The sequence below is a fragment of the Impatiens glandulifera genome, chromosome 1 (genome assembly GCF_907164915.1).
Source record: "Impatiens glandulifera chromosome 1, dImpGla2.1, whole genome shotgun sequence".
Classification (NCBI taxonomy): Eukaryota; Viridiplantae; Streptophyta; class Magnoliopsida; order Ericales; family Balsaminaceae; genus Impatiens; species Impatiens glandulifera.
The window spans coordinates 52,794,474-52,812,084 of NC_061862.1; the positions used below are offsets into that span (position 1 = coordinate 52,794,474).

Genomic DNA, 17,611 nt, shown 5'->3' on the forward strand with positions numbered 1-17,611 from the left:
CCTATTCACCAGATAGGCTGCTGTCATTACAGCTTCTCCCCATAATGTCTTAGGCAATCCTGCCCCAAACAACATTAAACGTGACTTGTCCATCAAGGTTCGATTCATGCGCTCGGCAACACCATTCTGCTGGGGTGTGTGTCGAACTGTCCGATGTCTCTGAATTCCTTGCTCACGACAATAGCTATCAAATACTTCATTGCAAAATTCTAACCCGTTGTTGTTAGGATTTGTATCTCCCAAATCCGACCTGCTTGAAAACAATCTGTAAAAAACACAAGAAAGAAGAACACAAGAACACACAGATTTATAGTGGTTCACTCAAATTGAGCTACATCCACTTCAGCCACCACCAGATTTCACTATGAAGAAGAAGAAGGAATACAGAGTTTTTGCCTCACACTTTATCTCTCTAGAATTCTGTCTACAACAATGTAAACCCTTAATAATCATATATTTATAGGGTAAACATTCAGGTAATAAACCTAAATAACTTTGGTCTGGCCCAAGCCCAAAACCAAAAAGAAAACTCAATAAATTCTAATTAACAATGTAGAGTTTATTATAAGTGTAGGCCCCATAACTCAACAATCTCCCACTGGGAGACTAACTTCATCATCTCTCGATCGGTAGTGGCTTTCCATTCGGTGTCTTAACGAAGAAGACCAACTGAAGTTGCACACAACTTCAGTTTCTCATTTGTCACAGCTTTCGTCAACATATCAGCTGGAATCTCACTCCCGGGAATCTTCTCAAGAGCTAATACTCCATCTTCTAAAGCTGACCGGATGAAATGATAACGAACCTGTATATGCTTCGTCCTGCCATGATAAACAGGATTCTTTGACAAATGAATGACACTCTGACTGTCGCATCGCAACACACTTCCCTCGTAGTCTTGACCCAATTCTCGCAAAAAGGGTTGTAACCACATGATTTCCTTAGCAGCTTCTGTCACAGCAACATACTATGCCTCACAACTAGAAAGAGCAACAATCTTCTGTAATTTTAAAACTCAACTGATTGCAATACCTCCCAGAGTATAAATGTACCCTGTTGTGCTCTTCCTACTATCAACATCACCACTATTGTCAGCATCAACATATCTTTCCAAACCCATATTAGACTTTCGAAAACACAAAGCGAGACCCGTACTTCCTCTTAAGTATCGTAGTATCCACTTTACTACTTCTCAATATTGTCTACCCGGGTTGCTCATGAATCTACTAACAACTCCCATTGCATGTGCTATGTCTGGTCTTATGCAAACCATCGCATACATAATACAACCAATGGCAGAGGCATACGGAACAGTGGCCATGTAATTTTTCTCCTCCTCTATTGAAAGCGACTGATCTTTAGATAGTCTGAAGTGACTAGCTAAGGGGGTAGTAACTGGTTTTGCATCATACAAGTTGAACCTGCTAAGAACTTTCTTCACATATTCTTCTTGTGAAAGCTTGAGAACTTCTTCATCCCTGAAAATTCTCATCCCAAAGATTTGTTTTGCAACACCCAAATCCTTCATTGCAAACTTTTCAGACAACTCTTTCTTAAGCTTGTTAATCTCATACAAGCTTGCTTCAGCAATCAACATGTCATCAACGTAGAGAAGAATAATAATGTACGATTTATCAAACCTCTTGATATAGCAGCAATGATCAGCTTCATACCTCAAAAAATTGTTACTTTTCATGAAGCTATCAAACTTCTTGTACCATTGCCTTGGAGCCTATTTCAAACCATACAGATTCTTCTGAAGCTTACACACAAGCTCATCTTTTCCTTTGATTTCAAATCCTTCTAGTTGTCGCATATAAATTTCTTCATCTAGATCACCATGAAGAAAAGCAATTTTGACATCCATTTGTTGAAGATAAAGGTCTTCTTTCACAACCAAACTCAAAATAGTTCTAATTGTCATCAATTTAACTACTAGAGAGAAGATATCATTGTAGTCAATACCTTCTTTCTATTGAAATCCTTTCACAACCAACCTTGCTTTGTACCTCATGGTTTTATCATGTTCTTCTTTAATCCTGAAGATCCATTTGTTGTGAAGTGCTTTCTTTCCCTTTGGTAGCTCAGTGAGCTCCCAAGTCTGATTCAACATCAAAGAGTCCATCTCATCTTTCATCGCAGACTCCCACTTAACCGATTCATCAGATTGTATTGCTTCCTCATAGCATTCAGGTTCACCTCTATCTGTCAACAAGATATAGTTCAGAGATGGAGACCACCTCTCAACTGGTTTTCGATTTCTTGACGATCTTCTCAATTGTATAACCGGTGTTTGCTGATTTACCTCTAGAGCCACGTTCTCAACGATTTCATCTTCAACAACACATTGTTCTTCTTCGACAGTCGGTATATATTCAGCTGAAAAATCTCTTAAATCTACTATACTAGTCTCTTTCAACTTGGAATCACCATCTGATGTCTTCCCAACACAATCTTTGTAGAGAACCTGTTCATTGAAGATAACATTTCTGCTACGAATGATCTTTTGATTTTGATTATCCCAGAAACGATAACCAAACTCGATATCACCATAACCAATGAAAAAACATTTATTAGACTTTGGATCATGCTTGCTCCTATCACATTCATTAATATGAACATATGATAAACAACCAAACACTTTCAAATAAGAAAGGTTTATCTTTTTATTGCTCCAGGCTTCTTCAGGAATTCTGAATTCAAGAGGAACAGAGGGTCCCCTGTTTATCAAATAGGCAGCAGTATTTATAGCTTCTGCCCAGAAGGTTTTAGGCAGCCCTGCATGCAATCTCATGCTTCTAGCACGCTCGTTTAATGTTAGATTCATTCGTTCAGCTACTCCATTCTCTTGAGGCGTTCGGGGAACAATCTTCACCATACTGATCCCATTCACAGCACAATACTCTTTGAAATCTGAATTGATATATTCACCTCCGTTGTCGGATCTCAATCACTTAACTTTCTGATTTGTTTCATTTTCAACCAAAGCCTTCCACTTCTTGAAAATAACAAATACTTCAAACTTGTGCTTCATAAAATAAACCCATACTTTTCTTGTTGAATCATCTATAAAAGTCACATAGTAGTATGATCCGCCAATAGAAGAAACATGTGCAGGTCCCTACACATCAGTGTGTACCAACTCTAGTTTTTCTTTCTTGAGCTCCTTCCCAATCTTTAAGAAACTCACCCGTTTCTGTTTTCCAAGAATGCAGTTTTCACATAACTGATGTTCAACAGACTTCAGTTCTGGAATCTGTCCATTTTTCAAAAGAATTTTCATCCCTTTTTCGCTCATATGGCCTAACCTGCAATGCCACAATTCACTGTTCTTCGAGTCATCAACTACAGCAGCAACTGTTTCTCTGCAAGTTGAAGTCATGTATAACGTTCCAGTTTTGTGACCTCGAGCAACAACAATTGCTCCTTTAGTCACCTTCTATGCACCATTTCCACAACTAAAATTGTGACCTTCTTCATCAAGTTGTGTAATAGAGATCAAATTGCGCATTAAACTTGGAATGTGTCTCACCTTATTAATCTTCCAAACAGAACCATTTGCCATCTTCAATTTGATGTCCCCCATGCCAACAATATTCAGTGGCTCACCATCTGCAAGATATACTTTCCCACAGTTTCTAGTCACATAATTCTCTATTAATTCTTTGTGAGTAGTGGTGTGGAAAGACACTCCTGAGTCCAAAACCCATGAATCTATCGGGCTATCAACAGACAGAAGTAACGCATCAGTGACAGATTCTGAAATAACGTTGGCTTCATCATTTTTATCATCACCATTTTTCTTCGGTGCTTTGCAGTTCCTCTTTAAATGACCCTGTTTATCACAATTCCAGCACTCAAATATCCGCCCAGACTTTGACTGACTCCTCCTGCTCCTTGACATAGATCTGCTCTTACCTCGGTTGAAAGTTCTATCATTACCTCTTCCCCTGTTTTCCACATTCAGAGCAGAACCTTTGAATGTTTCACCAGAATCAATTTTATGAACCTCTTCAGCAAGAATACGATCTCTAACTTCAACAAATTTCAGTTTAGCATTTCCAACTGAATTACTAATTGCTGCCCTCAGAGGTTCCCAACTATTTGGTAGAGATGCTAACAAAATCAGGGCACTAACTTCATCCCCAAAATCAATCTCAACAGATAGCAATTGATTCACAATATTATTGAATTCATTCAAATGAGTAGTGACAGAAGTACCATCAACCATTCTTAAGTAAAAGAGTCTTTTCATTAAGTGTACCTTATTGTTAGCAGATGGTTTCTCATACATATCAGAAAAAGCTTTCATCAGACCCATGATGGTCTTCTCCTTTGCTACATTATGAGCAACCATCTTGGCTAGCGTCAATCAGACAACTCTCAAAACCTGTCTATCAAGGAGTTTCCATTCAGTTTCATCCATCTTCTCTGGTTTCTCACTCAAAGGAACATGAAGCTTCTTTCCATAAAGATAATCTTCAATCTGCATTCTCCAGAAGGCATAATCTGTCCCATCAAATCTTCTAATCTCATGTCCTATACTGTTCTCACTTGCCATCATTTCCAATGCTCAGATCTAGCTTAGTTGCTCTGATACCAGATGTTAGGATTTGTATCTCCCAAATCCAACCTGCTTGAAAAAAATCTGTAAAAAACAACAGAAAGAAGAACACAAGAACACACAGATTTATAGTGGTTCACTCAAATTGAGCTACATCCACTTCAGCCACCACCAGATTTCACTATGAAGAAGAAGAAGAAATACAGAGTTTTTGCCTCACACTTTATCTCTCTTGAATTCTGTATACAACAATGTAAACCCTTCATAATCACATATTTATAGGGTAAAAATTCAGGTAATAAACCTAAATAACTTTGGTCAGGCCCAAGCCCAAAACCAAAAAGAAAACTCAATAAACTCTAATTAACAATGTAGAGTTTATTATAAGTGTAGGCTCCATAACTCAATAGTCAGTTCTCAATGTCTTCACCTTTTTATCTGTAAGATTTTCGACTAGAGTCTGCCAAACTTTGAATTTCTCAAATGCATCACTTTTATGTTTTAAAAGATATACCCAAACCTTGCGAGAATAATCATCCACAATTGAAAGGAAGTATGAGTTACCTCCTTGTGTGGGTGTTCTCTCAGGCCCCCATAAATCTAAATGAACATATTCCAACACTCCCTTGGATTTGTGAATTCCGGTCTTGAAAGATTGTCGATGTTGTTTTCCTAATACACAATGCTCGCAGAAATTCAACTTAGTCGCCTTGTCTGAACCAAGCAGATTGTTTTTACTGAGTATATGTAATCCCTTTTCACTAATATGTCCAAGCCTACGATGCCACTTTGTTGTAGTCTTGTCTTCATTTGTGACAACAAATGCAGATTGTTTTGACACTGTCTCACCAATCAAATGATATAAGCCCCCTTTCTTGATGTCCTGTATCACAACCTTGTTCTCTTTCATAATTCTCATCTTCCTTGAACCAGTTTGATAATTGTATCCCAAATCATCAAGCACCCCGAGAGAAATCAGATTCTGTGTAAGTTGAGGCACAAACCTTACATGTCTCAATGTCCTCACAACACCATCAAACATCTTGATGCTGATATCTCCAATGCCCTCTACTCAACATGTATTACTATTTCCCATCAGAACCGTGCCCCCATTTTTATCCTGGAAGTTTGATATCCAATCCTTGCAGTGAGTCATGTGGAAGGTGCATCCAGAATCAAGAATCCATTCGCAATTTGCAGATTCCATTGAGGCCATTAGAACCTCTCCATAATCATGTCCATCACCATAGTTCGCTGATTCTTTGACATGTACTTGTATTGAATTACCCCCTTGTTTCTTCTTTGATTCCCTTTGCCACAAATAGCAATTGACCTTTAGATGACCTAATTTTCCACAATGAAAACATTTTCTGGATTCCATTGATTTAGACTGGAGTGTTCTAGTATTTGGCTCCTTTGAATTGTTGTGGCTAGGACGATGTTTAGACTTCTTGGAACTGTTCCCTTTAGCCTTATAGTTTTCCCCGTTTGAGCTGATCTTCTTGTCAGTTTTTAACTCCAACTCTCTCGACTTTAGGGAAGATATTACCTTTTCAAGTGTAATATTAGTTCGACCATATTTGATTGCATTCTTGACCTCCTTATATGATTCTGGAAGAGAATTGAGAATGATTATGGCCTGATTCTCATTTCTCATTCCTTCATTTTCTCCAAAATTGGACAACTCAATATTGAGCTTCAAGAATTCATCAAGATTCTGTGTAAGAGTCTTATTCGGCATCATCTTATAGCTGAATAGTCTCTCCTTCAAGTAAATCTTGTTGGTCAGAGACTTGGATTGAAACAACTCATCCAGACGTTTCCACATTGAAGCAGGATTCTTTTCATTATCTATCATCCTAATAACAGAATCTGATAAATGATTGTACCTATTGCCGATTCGATCATTTCATCCTTTTGATCCTCACTGATCTCAGGTGGCAAGACAATTGGTTCTTCTAGGGTACACACAAGTCTCTGCTGTGCAAGAAGTGCCCTAATCTTCCGCTGCCAAATTCGAAAATCGTCGTTTCCATCGAACTTGTCGATATCTATCTTCATCGTCGTAGTTGGTTTCCAAAGAAATACCTTGTTTACGGAATCCTTCGTTGAGTTCTTACTTGACTCTTGTTGAACCTTGTCAACACAATCTTCACTTTCGCTGGAGCTGGAATCACCCTATTCCCAATCACTCGCCAGCATTGAAGATCTTCACGAAATCCTCAATTGATCTGTTTCTTGCCCTAACTCAGGCTCTAATACCACTATTGAGAAATACTCTCTGAGATCAACACAATATTCCAATGTAAACCAGAAATCCAAACGTAAAACAAGACGAATAAGAAGAAGACGCAAGATTTGATATCGGAGTTCAGCCCAAATCGGACCTACGTCTCCGTCAAGCTCAGCTTGGAGCTTGATTCCACTATAAAGAAAAAGTATCAGATTACAATCACTCACACTATCTTTCCTTTTCTTACACACCTTTCTTTGCAAGAATTCTTCACCAAAATCTCTCAAGAAAAGTAATCTCACTCAAGAAAAGAAAAAACAGAATACTCTAATGACTTAACCACCTATCTTATATCAACATAAAATGAATGACCCGGTTTTTACAATTAATTAAACCGGACCCAAAAACAGCTAACAAAAAAAACTGGTTTAACCCAAAATCAACACATTCAGATCAAAATCAAATAAGTTAGAAATCAAAACACAAAGTTTATTTATTTCAATTATTTTAGTCGATTTTTGTTTTTTAATTCAATTTTCAGTCAAGGTTATTTGTTTTGTGATTTGAAATGTTTTGTTCAAGCTTAAATTTTTTATTTACAAAATAATAGATAAGAGTGCAAGGAAATTTTAGTTTTAATTCGTGTACAACGAAAAAGACAGAAAGAGACCAAGTGTTTCCCTTTTTCAATCACCCTTAATCAAAGGTTATTCACCCAACATTAAACCAAGCTGTTTTGGGGTTCAATGGTCTAAAATTCTTTTTAAACACATTGCACCCTAAAATTACCCGGATTGAAACAAGGTTGTGAATTTTAATCGAAAATGACCGAAATTGGATCATTTAGGATCAATCTTGGCATCCAATTGTTTTGATTTTAGGTTTTTTTTATAATTATTTACAAGGAATGCCTATACTACATATTTACATTATTGAATGAAGAAATATTAAATCAAAATGAAAAAGAAAACCATGCAAACATGTGATGGAAAATAGAAAGATAAATGTATTTTTATATATGTAGTAAGACAAAGACAAACAATTTAAAGAAAGATCAAGAAAGCTTACAAATGTTTTTCTTTCTTGATCTTAATGTAGAGGCTACAACTGGAAGGTCCTAAGTAACACTTGTGACACAACTTGACAAGAGTTTGTGTTTGCTTAGGAGGTGAAAAGAGACAGTTTAAGGGTGTGTGAATGGAAAAAATCAAGATTTCTTTTTGGGCAGCCTAGGGACGTTAAAGGTAAGAATTCTATGTGTGGTTGTTTTTTTTCTTTTATGTATGTGTTTTTTTTGTCTTTGGTCTTTTTTCTTTGTGTCCCTTCTTCACATCCCTTGTCCTCCTCTTATACTCATAATAGTCATTAATTTAGGGTAGCTAGGATTAGACTAGTTCAATTTGCTCCCTTTTGACTTACTCCTTTTTTTTTCAAGAAAAGTGAAACCTCCAAAATCAAATATATTAGTCATAAATCAATTATTTCATAATTAATTATAACTAATCATATATGTTCATTCCAAAAATAACTTAGTATTCTTTCCGGGACAATTTTATAATATTTTTCAAAGATCCTAGTTGTTCTACAATTTGACTTAAAATTATTTAATGAATAAGAAAGAGACAAAGTCAATATTAGTTAAAAAATCAGTTTGTTAAAACCAATTTATAAACTAAAATCTATTTTAAAATATTAAATTAATTTTGAAGTTTAATTGTAAAATAATTTTTCTCAAAACTAATTAAGTATTTTGTTTTAAGAAAATTGAAGTATAATAATAGCCCAAATTATTTAAATATGAACTATTATCACCTTATTATTATTTTTTTAATTAAAAAATTGAAATCAACTATTTTCGGAACCCGATAAACATATCAATGACTCCAAAGGTAATTGTTCATTTAATAATTCGTGCAATGAGCTCGAATATGGATTTTGTATAACAATAGGCTCATAATTTATTAAAAATATAAACTATAAAATTGGGGAGTGAAAAATGAGTGCATACAGTAGTAATTTGTTTGCCAATAACATTGGAATTGATTGTAGTTTACTGAGGGATAAGAGGTCGATTCAAGTCGGTGATGTTGGAAAAAAACGTATATTATATTCCCTACTTGATTGAAAAACTTAAGAGAAAATAAAGCACAAGTAAAAGCGGAAATAAATAACACAATGCACACACGAAATTTTTTCGTGGAAAACCTTCTCAAATCAAGGAGTAAAAATCACGAGACTTTACGTCCAGTTCAAGTTTCACTAAAATTAAAGTCGGGAATACAAACAAGGTATAACAACTTTTTAATACCGCATAAAGATAAAAGGGCATACCCAAAAAGATACAACTTTTTGGTCCCAAACAAGTCAAATAAAAACTTAAATTATGAAGAACTTTTAAACCCTAGAAAAACTCTGTTTGAATCTCCGATCGTGAGTTTGATGAACCTACGCGGCTGTAGGTGAAAATCTACTATAAGATTTTCTCTTTCTTCTTCTCTTTTAATTTTTGACTTCTGCTTCTTAATGACGGCTGTCGCTCTTTAAATACTAGATCAATTAGGTTATAACATAACCCTTTAAATATTATAATACCCTTAATGAATTAAAAGTGAACTTGAACCCTATTGGGCCTTTTTCATAGTTGGGAGCCCAAACAAAACCCAAAAAAATTCTCCCTCACAACTATGAGAAAGATGTTGTCAACCCGGTAGTTGAACAACAAAACTTGAACTTGCTTAGTGGTAGTGCCTTAGTAATCATATCGGCGCCATTATCGTTTGTATGCACCTTTTCTAAAATCAACAACTTTTCATCCTATTGCAACTGATTTTTTGTTGAATGAGGTGATTCAGATAATTGAACTAGATTTGAATCTATCCAATCACCTTTTTCCTTTAACTTACTAATTTTAGCTTTATCAATGTTTTCAATAGTCTCATCTTCATAAAAGATTACATCACGACTTCTAACAAGCTTCTTTGCAACTAGATCGTATAATCTGTAACCAAATTGATCTTGGTCATAACCCAAGAAAATGTATTCTCGAATCTTCACATCCAACTTTGATCTTTCATCCTTTGGAATATGAACAGAGCACCTGCATCCAAATACTCGTAAATGATCATACGAAATATTTTTACGAGTCCATACCTTATTTGGAACTTCACCGTCCAAAGGGACTGTAGACTCAAATTAATAACATGTACTACTGTGAGTAATGTTTCACCCTAAAACGTTTGAGATAACTTTGCTTCAGAAAGCAAACATCTAATCCTCTCAACAATTGTTATGTTCATCCTTTCTGAAAGATAATTCAACTAAGGAGTCTTTGGAGGTGTTTTCTGATGTCTAATCCCTTATTGTCTGCAGTATGCATCAAATGGACCACAATATTTACCACCATTATCACTACGAATGCACTTGATCTTCTTCTCGGTCTCTCTTTCAACAAGAGCATGGAACTCTTTGAACTTGTCTAAAACCTCGTCTTTAGACTTCAAAACATATATCCAAAGCTTCCTGGAATGATCATCAATAAATGTTACAAAATAAAGAGCACCACTAATAGTTCGTACCTTTAAAGGACCACAAACGTCTGAATGCACCAACTCTAAGACTTTTGACTTTCTTGAAGGAAGATTATGCTTGAACGATACTTTAGTTTGTTTTCCAGCAACACAATGAGAACATTTCTCCAAATCGGTCTCACTCAAACCAGAAATAGCACTTTTCTTAACCAACATATTCAATCCCTTTTCACTAATGTGACCAAGTCTTCTGTGCCATAATTTAGAATCATCTTTACTCCGTAGAACATTCACACTATCCTTGCATATCGAAGTTTGCATCAAATATAAATTAGAATATTTCTCTCCTCGAGCTATAATCAAGTTACCTTTAGAAAGTTTCAATTTTCCAGAATCAAAACTACTCGTGAAACCATCATCATCAAGTTTTCCAGTTGATATTAAATTCAGCCTAATATCTGAAGCATGTCGAACATCCTTAAGTAATAATTTTGACACATTAACAGAATCTAAGCAAACGTCACCAATACCAATAACCTTACTTAAGATGTCGTTACCCATCTTCAATACTCCAAAATCACCTGAAGTATAAGACATAAAATAGTCTTTCCTTGGCGTAACATGCACGGAAGCTCTGGTGTCAAACACCCAACTCGACTCATTACATACAAGGTTAATTGTATTCTCATCGTGGACAGTTACAAGATCATTTGAAGTCGCTATTGACACGCGATCTTCACCAGCATCTTTATTTTGATTAGATCCGCTCATTTCGCGTTTCAACTTAAAGTAGTCTTTCTTAATGTGCCCCCTTTTACCGCAATGATAACATTCAGCTGACTTGTACTTGGATTTGGACTTACTTCGACTCTTATGTCTCGTATTGTCTTTTCCACCCCGTTCATCTGTCTCCCCTTATTTTCAGTAGCCAACACATTTGAATTTATCGAAGACCCTTGATATTTTCTTCTTAATTTCTCATTCATGACGCCACCTTTGGCCATCTGTAGAGTTAATGCACCATTAGCAACAGAATTACAAAGAGAAACCATAAATGTTTCCTACGAATCAGGTAGAGTAGTTAATAACCAAAGTCCTTGAACATCATCTTCAAACTTAATTCCCATGCCTGACATCTGATCAACAATACCCTGAAACTCATTTAAATGATCAGCCATAGAAGCACTATCATTATATCTCAAATGAATTAATTTCTGAAGCAAGAATAATTTATTACTTCCAGTCTTTGAAGCATATAAAATTTCAAGTTTATTCCATAAAGATTGTGCATTTGTCTAATGTTGGATGTGGTTGTAAACATTCTCTTCAACAAACTGACGAATAAAACCACATACCTGTTCATGCTCAAAATTCCATTCCTCGTCAGATTTGGATGTAGGTTTCTCACTACCAAAAACGGGTAAGTGTAAAGCCTTGATAAATAACAAATCCTTCATCTTCCCTTTCCAAATTTGATAATTTGAACCATTGAGCAAAATCATCCTACTTGTGTTTATCTCCATAATTCAATCAAGTCCGAAATAGCTAACCAAGCTCGGATACCACTTGTTGGGAAAAAACGTATATTCTATTCCCTACTTGATTGAAAAACTTAAGAGTAAATAAAGCACAAGTAAAAGCGAAAATAAATAACACAATGCACACATGGAATTTTTATGTGGAAAACCTTCTCAAATCAAGGAGTAAAAACCACGGGACTTTACATCCAGTTCAGGCTTCACTAAAATCAGAGTCGGGAATACAAACAAGGTATAACAACCTTTTAATACAGTAGAAGGATAAAAGGGCATACCCGAAAAGATACAACTTTTTGGTCCCAAATAAAAACTTAAATTAGGAAGAACCTTTAAGCCCCAGAAAAACTTCGTTTGAATCTCCGATCGTGAGTTTGATGAACCTGTGCGGCTGTAGGCGAAAATCTGCTACAAGATTTTCTCTTTCTTCTTCTCTTTTAATTTTTGACTTTTGCTTCTTAATGACGGCTACCGCTCTTTAAATATTAGAGCAATTAGGTTATAACATAACCTTTAAATACTATAATACCCTTAATGAATTAAAAGTGAACTTGAACCCTATTAGGCCTTTTTCATAGTTGGGAGCCCAAACAAAACCTTATAGGTGATTGGTGTTCCGAGGGATAAGAGAGGTGTGTGAAAGTGTGATTAAGATATGTGGTTAGTTTGCCGAGAGATAAAAGACATGTGAAAATGTGATGTTATGAGATCGGAGATTCATTGGAATCGTTGGTTTGTTTTGTGAGAGATAAGAGGTGTGTGAAAGTAATGAGGTCACGAGATAATAGGTCGATTGAAATTGGTGGTTGGTTTTCCGAAGGATAAGAGACCGATAACAAAGGATCGTAAGGTCACGATATTAGAGGTCAATTGTGATTGGTAGTTGGTTTTTTGAGGGATTAGAAACATGTGAAAGTACGAGGTCATGAGATGAGAGATCGAGGAGATTAGTGTTTGGTTTTCCAAGGGATAATAGGCCAATAAGATTGAGATTGGTGGTTAGTTTGCTAAAGAATAAAAGACTGGTAAAAAAGGATCGTAAGATCACGAGATTAGAGATCAATTGTGATTGGTGGTTAAAATTATATATAAATGAGATGTTGATTTACCAAATTGTGAGGTCATGATATTAGAGATTGATTGGGATTTGTGGTTAATTTGTTGAAGGATAAGAGGCATCGGAAAGTTTGAGGCCACGAGTTGGAGATATCAATTGAGATTTTGATGGTTGGTTTGGTGAGGGACAAGAGACGTGTGAAAGTGTGTGAGGTCACAATATTAATAATGAGAGTTTTCCATTGAGAAAAAGAATATTGGTGGTTAAATGTGTGACTGAGATGGTTGTTTGACCAAAATGTGAAAGTGATGTCACAAGATTAGAGATCAATTGGATTGTTGGTTGGTTTGCTGAAGTGAAGATAAAGAGGTCATGGTATTGAAATGAGATAGTTGAGGTACAAAATACTCAAAGTGAGGTCACGAGATTAGTACTAAGATGTTCATTAAAGAATAAAAAAATATGGGTGGTTAAATATATAAATAAATTTGTTAGTTTATCGAAGAGGTGAGGGTAAAGAGGTTAGTGATATGATGAGATGAGATTGTTGGTTTGTCGAAAATGATGGTAAAAGATGTTGGTATTATTGAGATAATTGAGTTCAGAAGTGAGGTCACGAGATTAGTTATGTTGGTATCCCACTCTCGTCAAAATAACTCCAAATCTCTCATTGCAGGAATTTGATTGAAAAGGTGAAGAACTCTATAATGGGATGACCTGGGGTTCCCCTAAATAAGAAGGGGCCATTGTAAATACAGAATCGGACTACAAAGAGATTATCTTATGTGGAACGGATTGAATTAGTCATGAGATTTGCTATTGACATCACCAGATATTGGGCACAATATATGGTCCTCCAAAAATAGTAAGTTCGAGAAAAATTTTAAATCGTGTATCACCAATTAGTGTTTATTGATCAAACTTAGACATGTGTTTTCCTAAATAGAAGTGTCTTATTCAAACTTGATCTAAGAGACACATTCTGTAGACACTCATTTTTAACACCCGAATTTATAACTTTTAAAATATAACGAGCCAGTTTAAAAATATTTTTCAAAATTTATAATATGGCTCATTGCAAGAGATTCAAAATAAATAGTTAATTTGGAAACGATGTCATGTCAGTCGAAATCCAAAAAATAATTAAGACCCGAACATTCTATAAAAACTAAAATGACCAAAATAAATAAATTCAGAAAATGGACATTTTGCACAACGAGCGTGGACTAGATGATCGTGCCCAAACCATGAGTCAATTAGTCCATTTTAATAAAGAAAGACTCAAGATAACTTCAGGAAAAAAAATCCAAATAAAATATTAGGTGACTGATTTAAATTAAAAGGAGAAGCCTAGGGCCCTTTGGGGTCATTGAAGAAATAAAGAGGCTCAATAGAAATGCTTTGTTAATGTAGTTTCAGTTGATGATTGATATTTCGATTTTCGGTTTGAATTTGAATTTTAAAATTATATGCCGATCACTTATACTATTTTAGGTCAAATTTCTCTTGTTTGTTGGTTGTTAATGCTTTAGTTAAAAAACATAGTTTTTTTTTGTTGGCTGCGTAGATAAGAAAAGGAAAAAATTAAGATGGCAGTTATACGTGTAAACCCTAAATAGAAAACGGTTTGTATCTTGACCAAAGTTTCATAGTTAGATGCTCCCAAAACTACCAGTTCCTAGTTCCTTGGTTGGGACGTTCCCGTGGCTTCCTCCATTGGCCAAGCCAAAGGCCCGATCGAACACTTTTCGTGAGCGACCGTTTTTCGACCAAGCAAGTCATTCTATTGATTCGTCACACAATCACTTCATTTATTTCAGTTGCTCGTTACTGCAATATTATTACATTATTTAAATTATATAAAATAATAAAATTAATAAAAGTTATGATACTCATACTTATCAATAAATAACCATATATCATGTTAGAATTTTGAGGTTTAGAGTCTTTAGTGATGTGAATGCATATATAAATATATCGAATGATCAAATTAGGACTCCTTATTGGTAGTCTTTAAGATTTTAGACCTCATCTTTTAATATTAGAATTTAAGACTTTTTATTATTAAAGTTATACCAAACGAGATTTTGTTTTAACAATTTGAAACGCGATTATTTTATTATTTACCTGACATTTATAAATAAATAAATAAAATTCATGTCACTAATTTAATATTTTTTAAATATATATCGATATTCGCTGCAATGTCCATATATTAATATCCACCAATCAAAATCTCATTAGAACTAACGGTTCACTCTAGGGTTTCACTCCCACTGAGTTTTTTAAGGAAACAACCTAGTATCATTTCTTTTAAAAAATAATAATAAAGGAAAAAACGGACCAAAGTTATTTAAATCACGTTAAACAAACTCTAAACTTGATTTTAAAAGGCACAAAACAACAATGAAGAACGGATTACAACAATTCAAACAACAACCATAACCACAATTAAAAAAAAATTATGCCATTTTAAAATGGTTTAAAATAGTGACTTCATCATAACCAATACTCCATCTTTGACAAATCAACCAATTTCTTTTGCAAGTGGGAATTCGCCTCCACGTTCGGATAAGTGAGTTACAATAAAAATGATATCCCTCCAAACATGTATAATATCATTTCGAACTCTTAAAAAACTCTAGCATTCCGCTCCATCTAAATGTGATAAACAATATTGGCAAAGAAACACTTAAAGAAGTTTGAAGTGAAATATTTACCCTTAGTCTTGGTGAAAGCGACTTCTTTAATATCCATCCAATCGCTTGGAAAACTAATAAGACTTGTAGATTTAGAAAACTTGTATTAGAAATAATTCCCTAATAAAATCTTGTCCTCAAAATAAAATCTTTAGGTTGTTGGGTATTTCATGGATATTTTGTGTTTATTTTATAATAAAAACACCACTATTTGGAAACTTGTATTTTGTCAAATTGTGTTAGAACAAACTTGTATTTTGTCCTATTGTGTTAAAACAGTAAATAGTCAAAGTTAAAATTGAGATTGATTTATTTTGATTGTTATAATTTTTGACTTTGTGACCAGAATTGATAACCCAAAAGTGATCTAGTAACCCCTGATAACCCTAAAGTGATCTAGTAACCCCTCCTCTGAAGGAAGGAGTTTTTATCATGTTTCTTTATTTTCAATAATAATGGTCTTCATTAATACTTCAATTTTTCATTGCATAAGATGGTAAGAAGACTGATGGGAGCTCTAGAGGTGATGAGTAAAACCTATTATTTTACCATTTTGGCGATTCTTCAAACAACATTCATTGACTTGTTACTTAATTTTGCAGTAATGAGCAAAAACAACCTCACTCCTGGTTTTCTTGAAGATATGAACACTAGATCTTTATCCGTAGATCATTTTTTATTTTTTTTTTTATTTTTCTTTTAGAATTACAATCATATAATTTTCTTGTGAGTAACAAACAGGCAGGACCTAATTTGTGACATTAATTTGGGGCTTTATGAAGGCCAATATAAGTGTGTGATTTATGTTATGTAATTTCCTTTGGCATTTCGACTAGTCATCCTCTATTACTAAACATTATGCACCACCTCTTTCCTTTAAAGAATGTCAACTCTATAACATTCAAAATTAAAACGAATTAGGTTCATTTTTTTACAAATAATACATATTCAGATCAACTCGAAAAAATATCACTTCCCTTCCCTTGTGTGCATATTTTTCTTTCTAATTGATTAAATCATTCCTTTATTTTAACATTTTTTTTAAAATTAGTTTGTTTTTGTATAATGTTTGCTTTAAATAGTTATAAGGATAAAATATTTTATTAATTAATTTAAAGTATTTCAAACTTATTTGATTTAAGTTTATTAAAATTATTAAATTATTTTCAATCACTTCAAATTAACTAACTAACCAAGGATAGGAAGCTAATTAAATTTGTTGTGGAAAATCAATTTTATCAAGATACTTTTTTTTTTATGAATGATATTTTAATAAAATTATTACATTGTTTAAAACTAAAAAAAGGAAAATATATGAAGCCATAGCTAAACCCTTCTGAAGGGGCGTTTTGTTAGAAAAATGCATCGCGATGGACATTTTAAATGATAAAATAATAATTAACCCTAAAATCACCAAAAATAATGTGTTAATAAAAAAAATGAACGAAAGAGGCAAATTTTTGTCAACTATTTTTAATAGTACAAACTTGTCATTACAAGAATCTTGACTAGGGGAAATAGTAAAAAAAATTAGGAAATTAACATGATAACCGTTAATAAATGAATCTTGGCCTATGAAGAGCGGTCAAGAATTAATTGACATAAAGCACATCAATTTGAAATCTTTGATCTGTGAAAAGCGGATAACGAACAAATTTAACGTGATAAACATTAATAAAGGAATTTAGACATGTGAAGAGCGGTCAATAATTGATTTATGTAAATGATGTCAATGTGAAACCTTCATTCGTACTGGTTCCCATGTGAAACTAGAAGAAACTCAATCACTACTAATTGGTCTCTTTACTTATGCATCAATGACGATGGATGTTTATATAATTAAGAACAAACAAAGTGATTGACGTAAAAAACATCCATTACACTTCTTGAATCGCAAAAAGTAGTAAAAAATGTATTAACGTGAATAACGTTAATAGAAGAGTATTGACTTATGAAAACAGACAGACAAGAGGTGATTGACATAAAAAAAACGTTA

The 17,611-nt window shown here is 34.2% G+C and overlaps 1 protein-coding gene across 1 annotated transcript in view; it reads left to right on the forward strand.

The window, feature by feature from the left end:
• Nucleotides 1-16,236, forward strand: part of LOC124933930 (14-3-3-like protein B) — a 48,172-nt gene extending 31,936 nt beyond the window's left edge. The window contains exon 7 of the mRNA XM_047474387.1: nucleotides 16,218-16,236. Coding sequence (XP_047330343.1) covers nucleotides 16,218-16,220 — 3 coding nt within the window. The 3' untranslated portion in view covers nucleotides 16,221-16,236. The remainder of the gene's footprint in view (nucleotides 1-16,217) is intronic.
• Nucleotides 16,237-17,611: the final 1,375 nt, after the last annotated feature.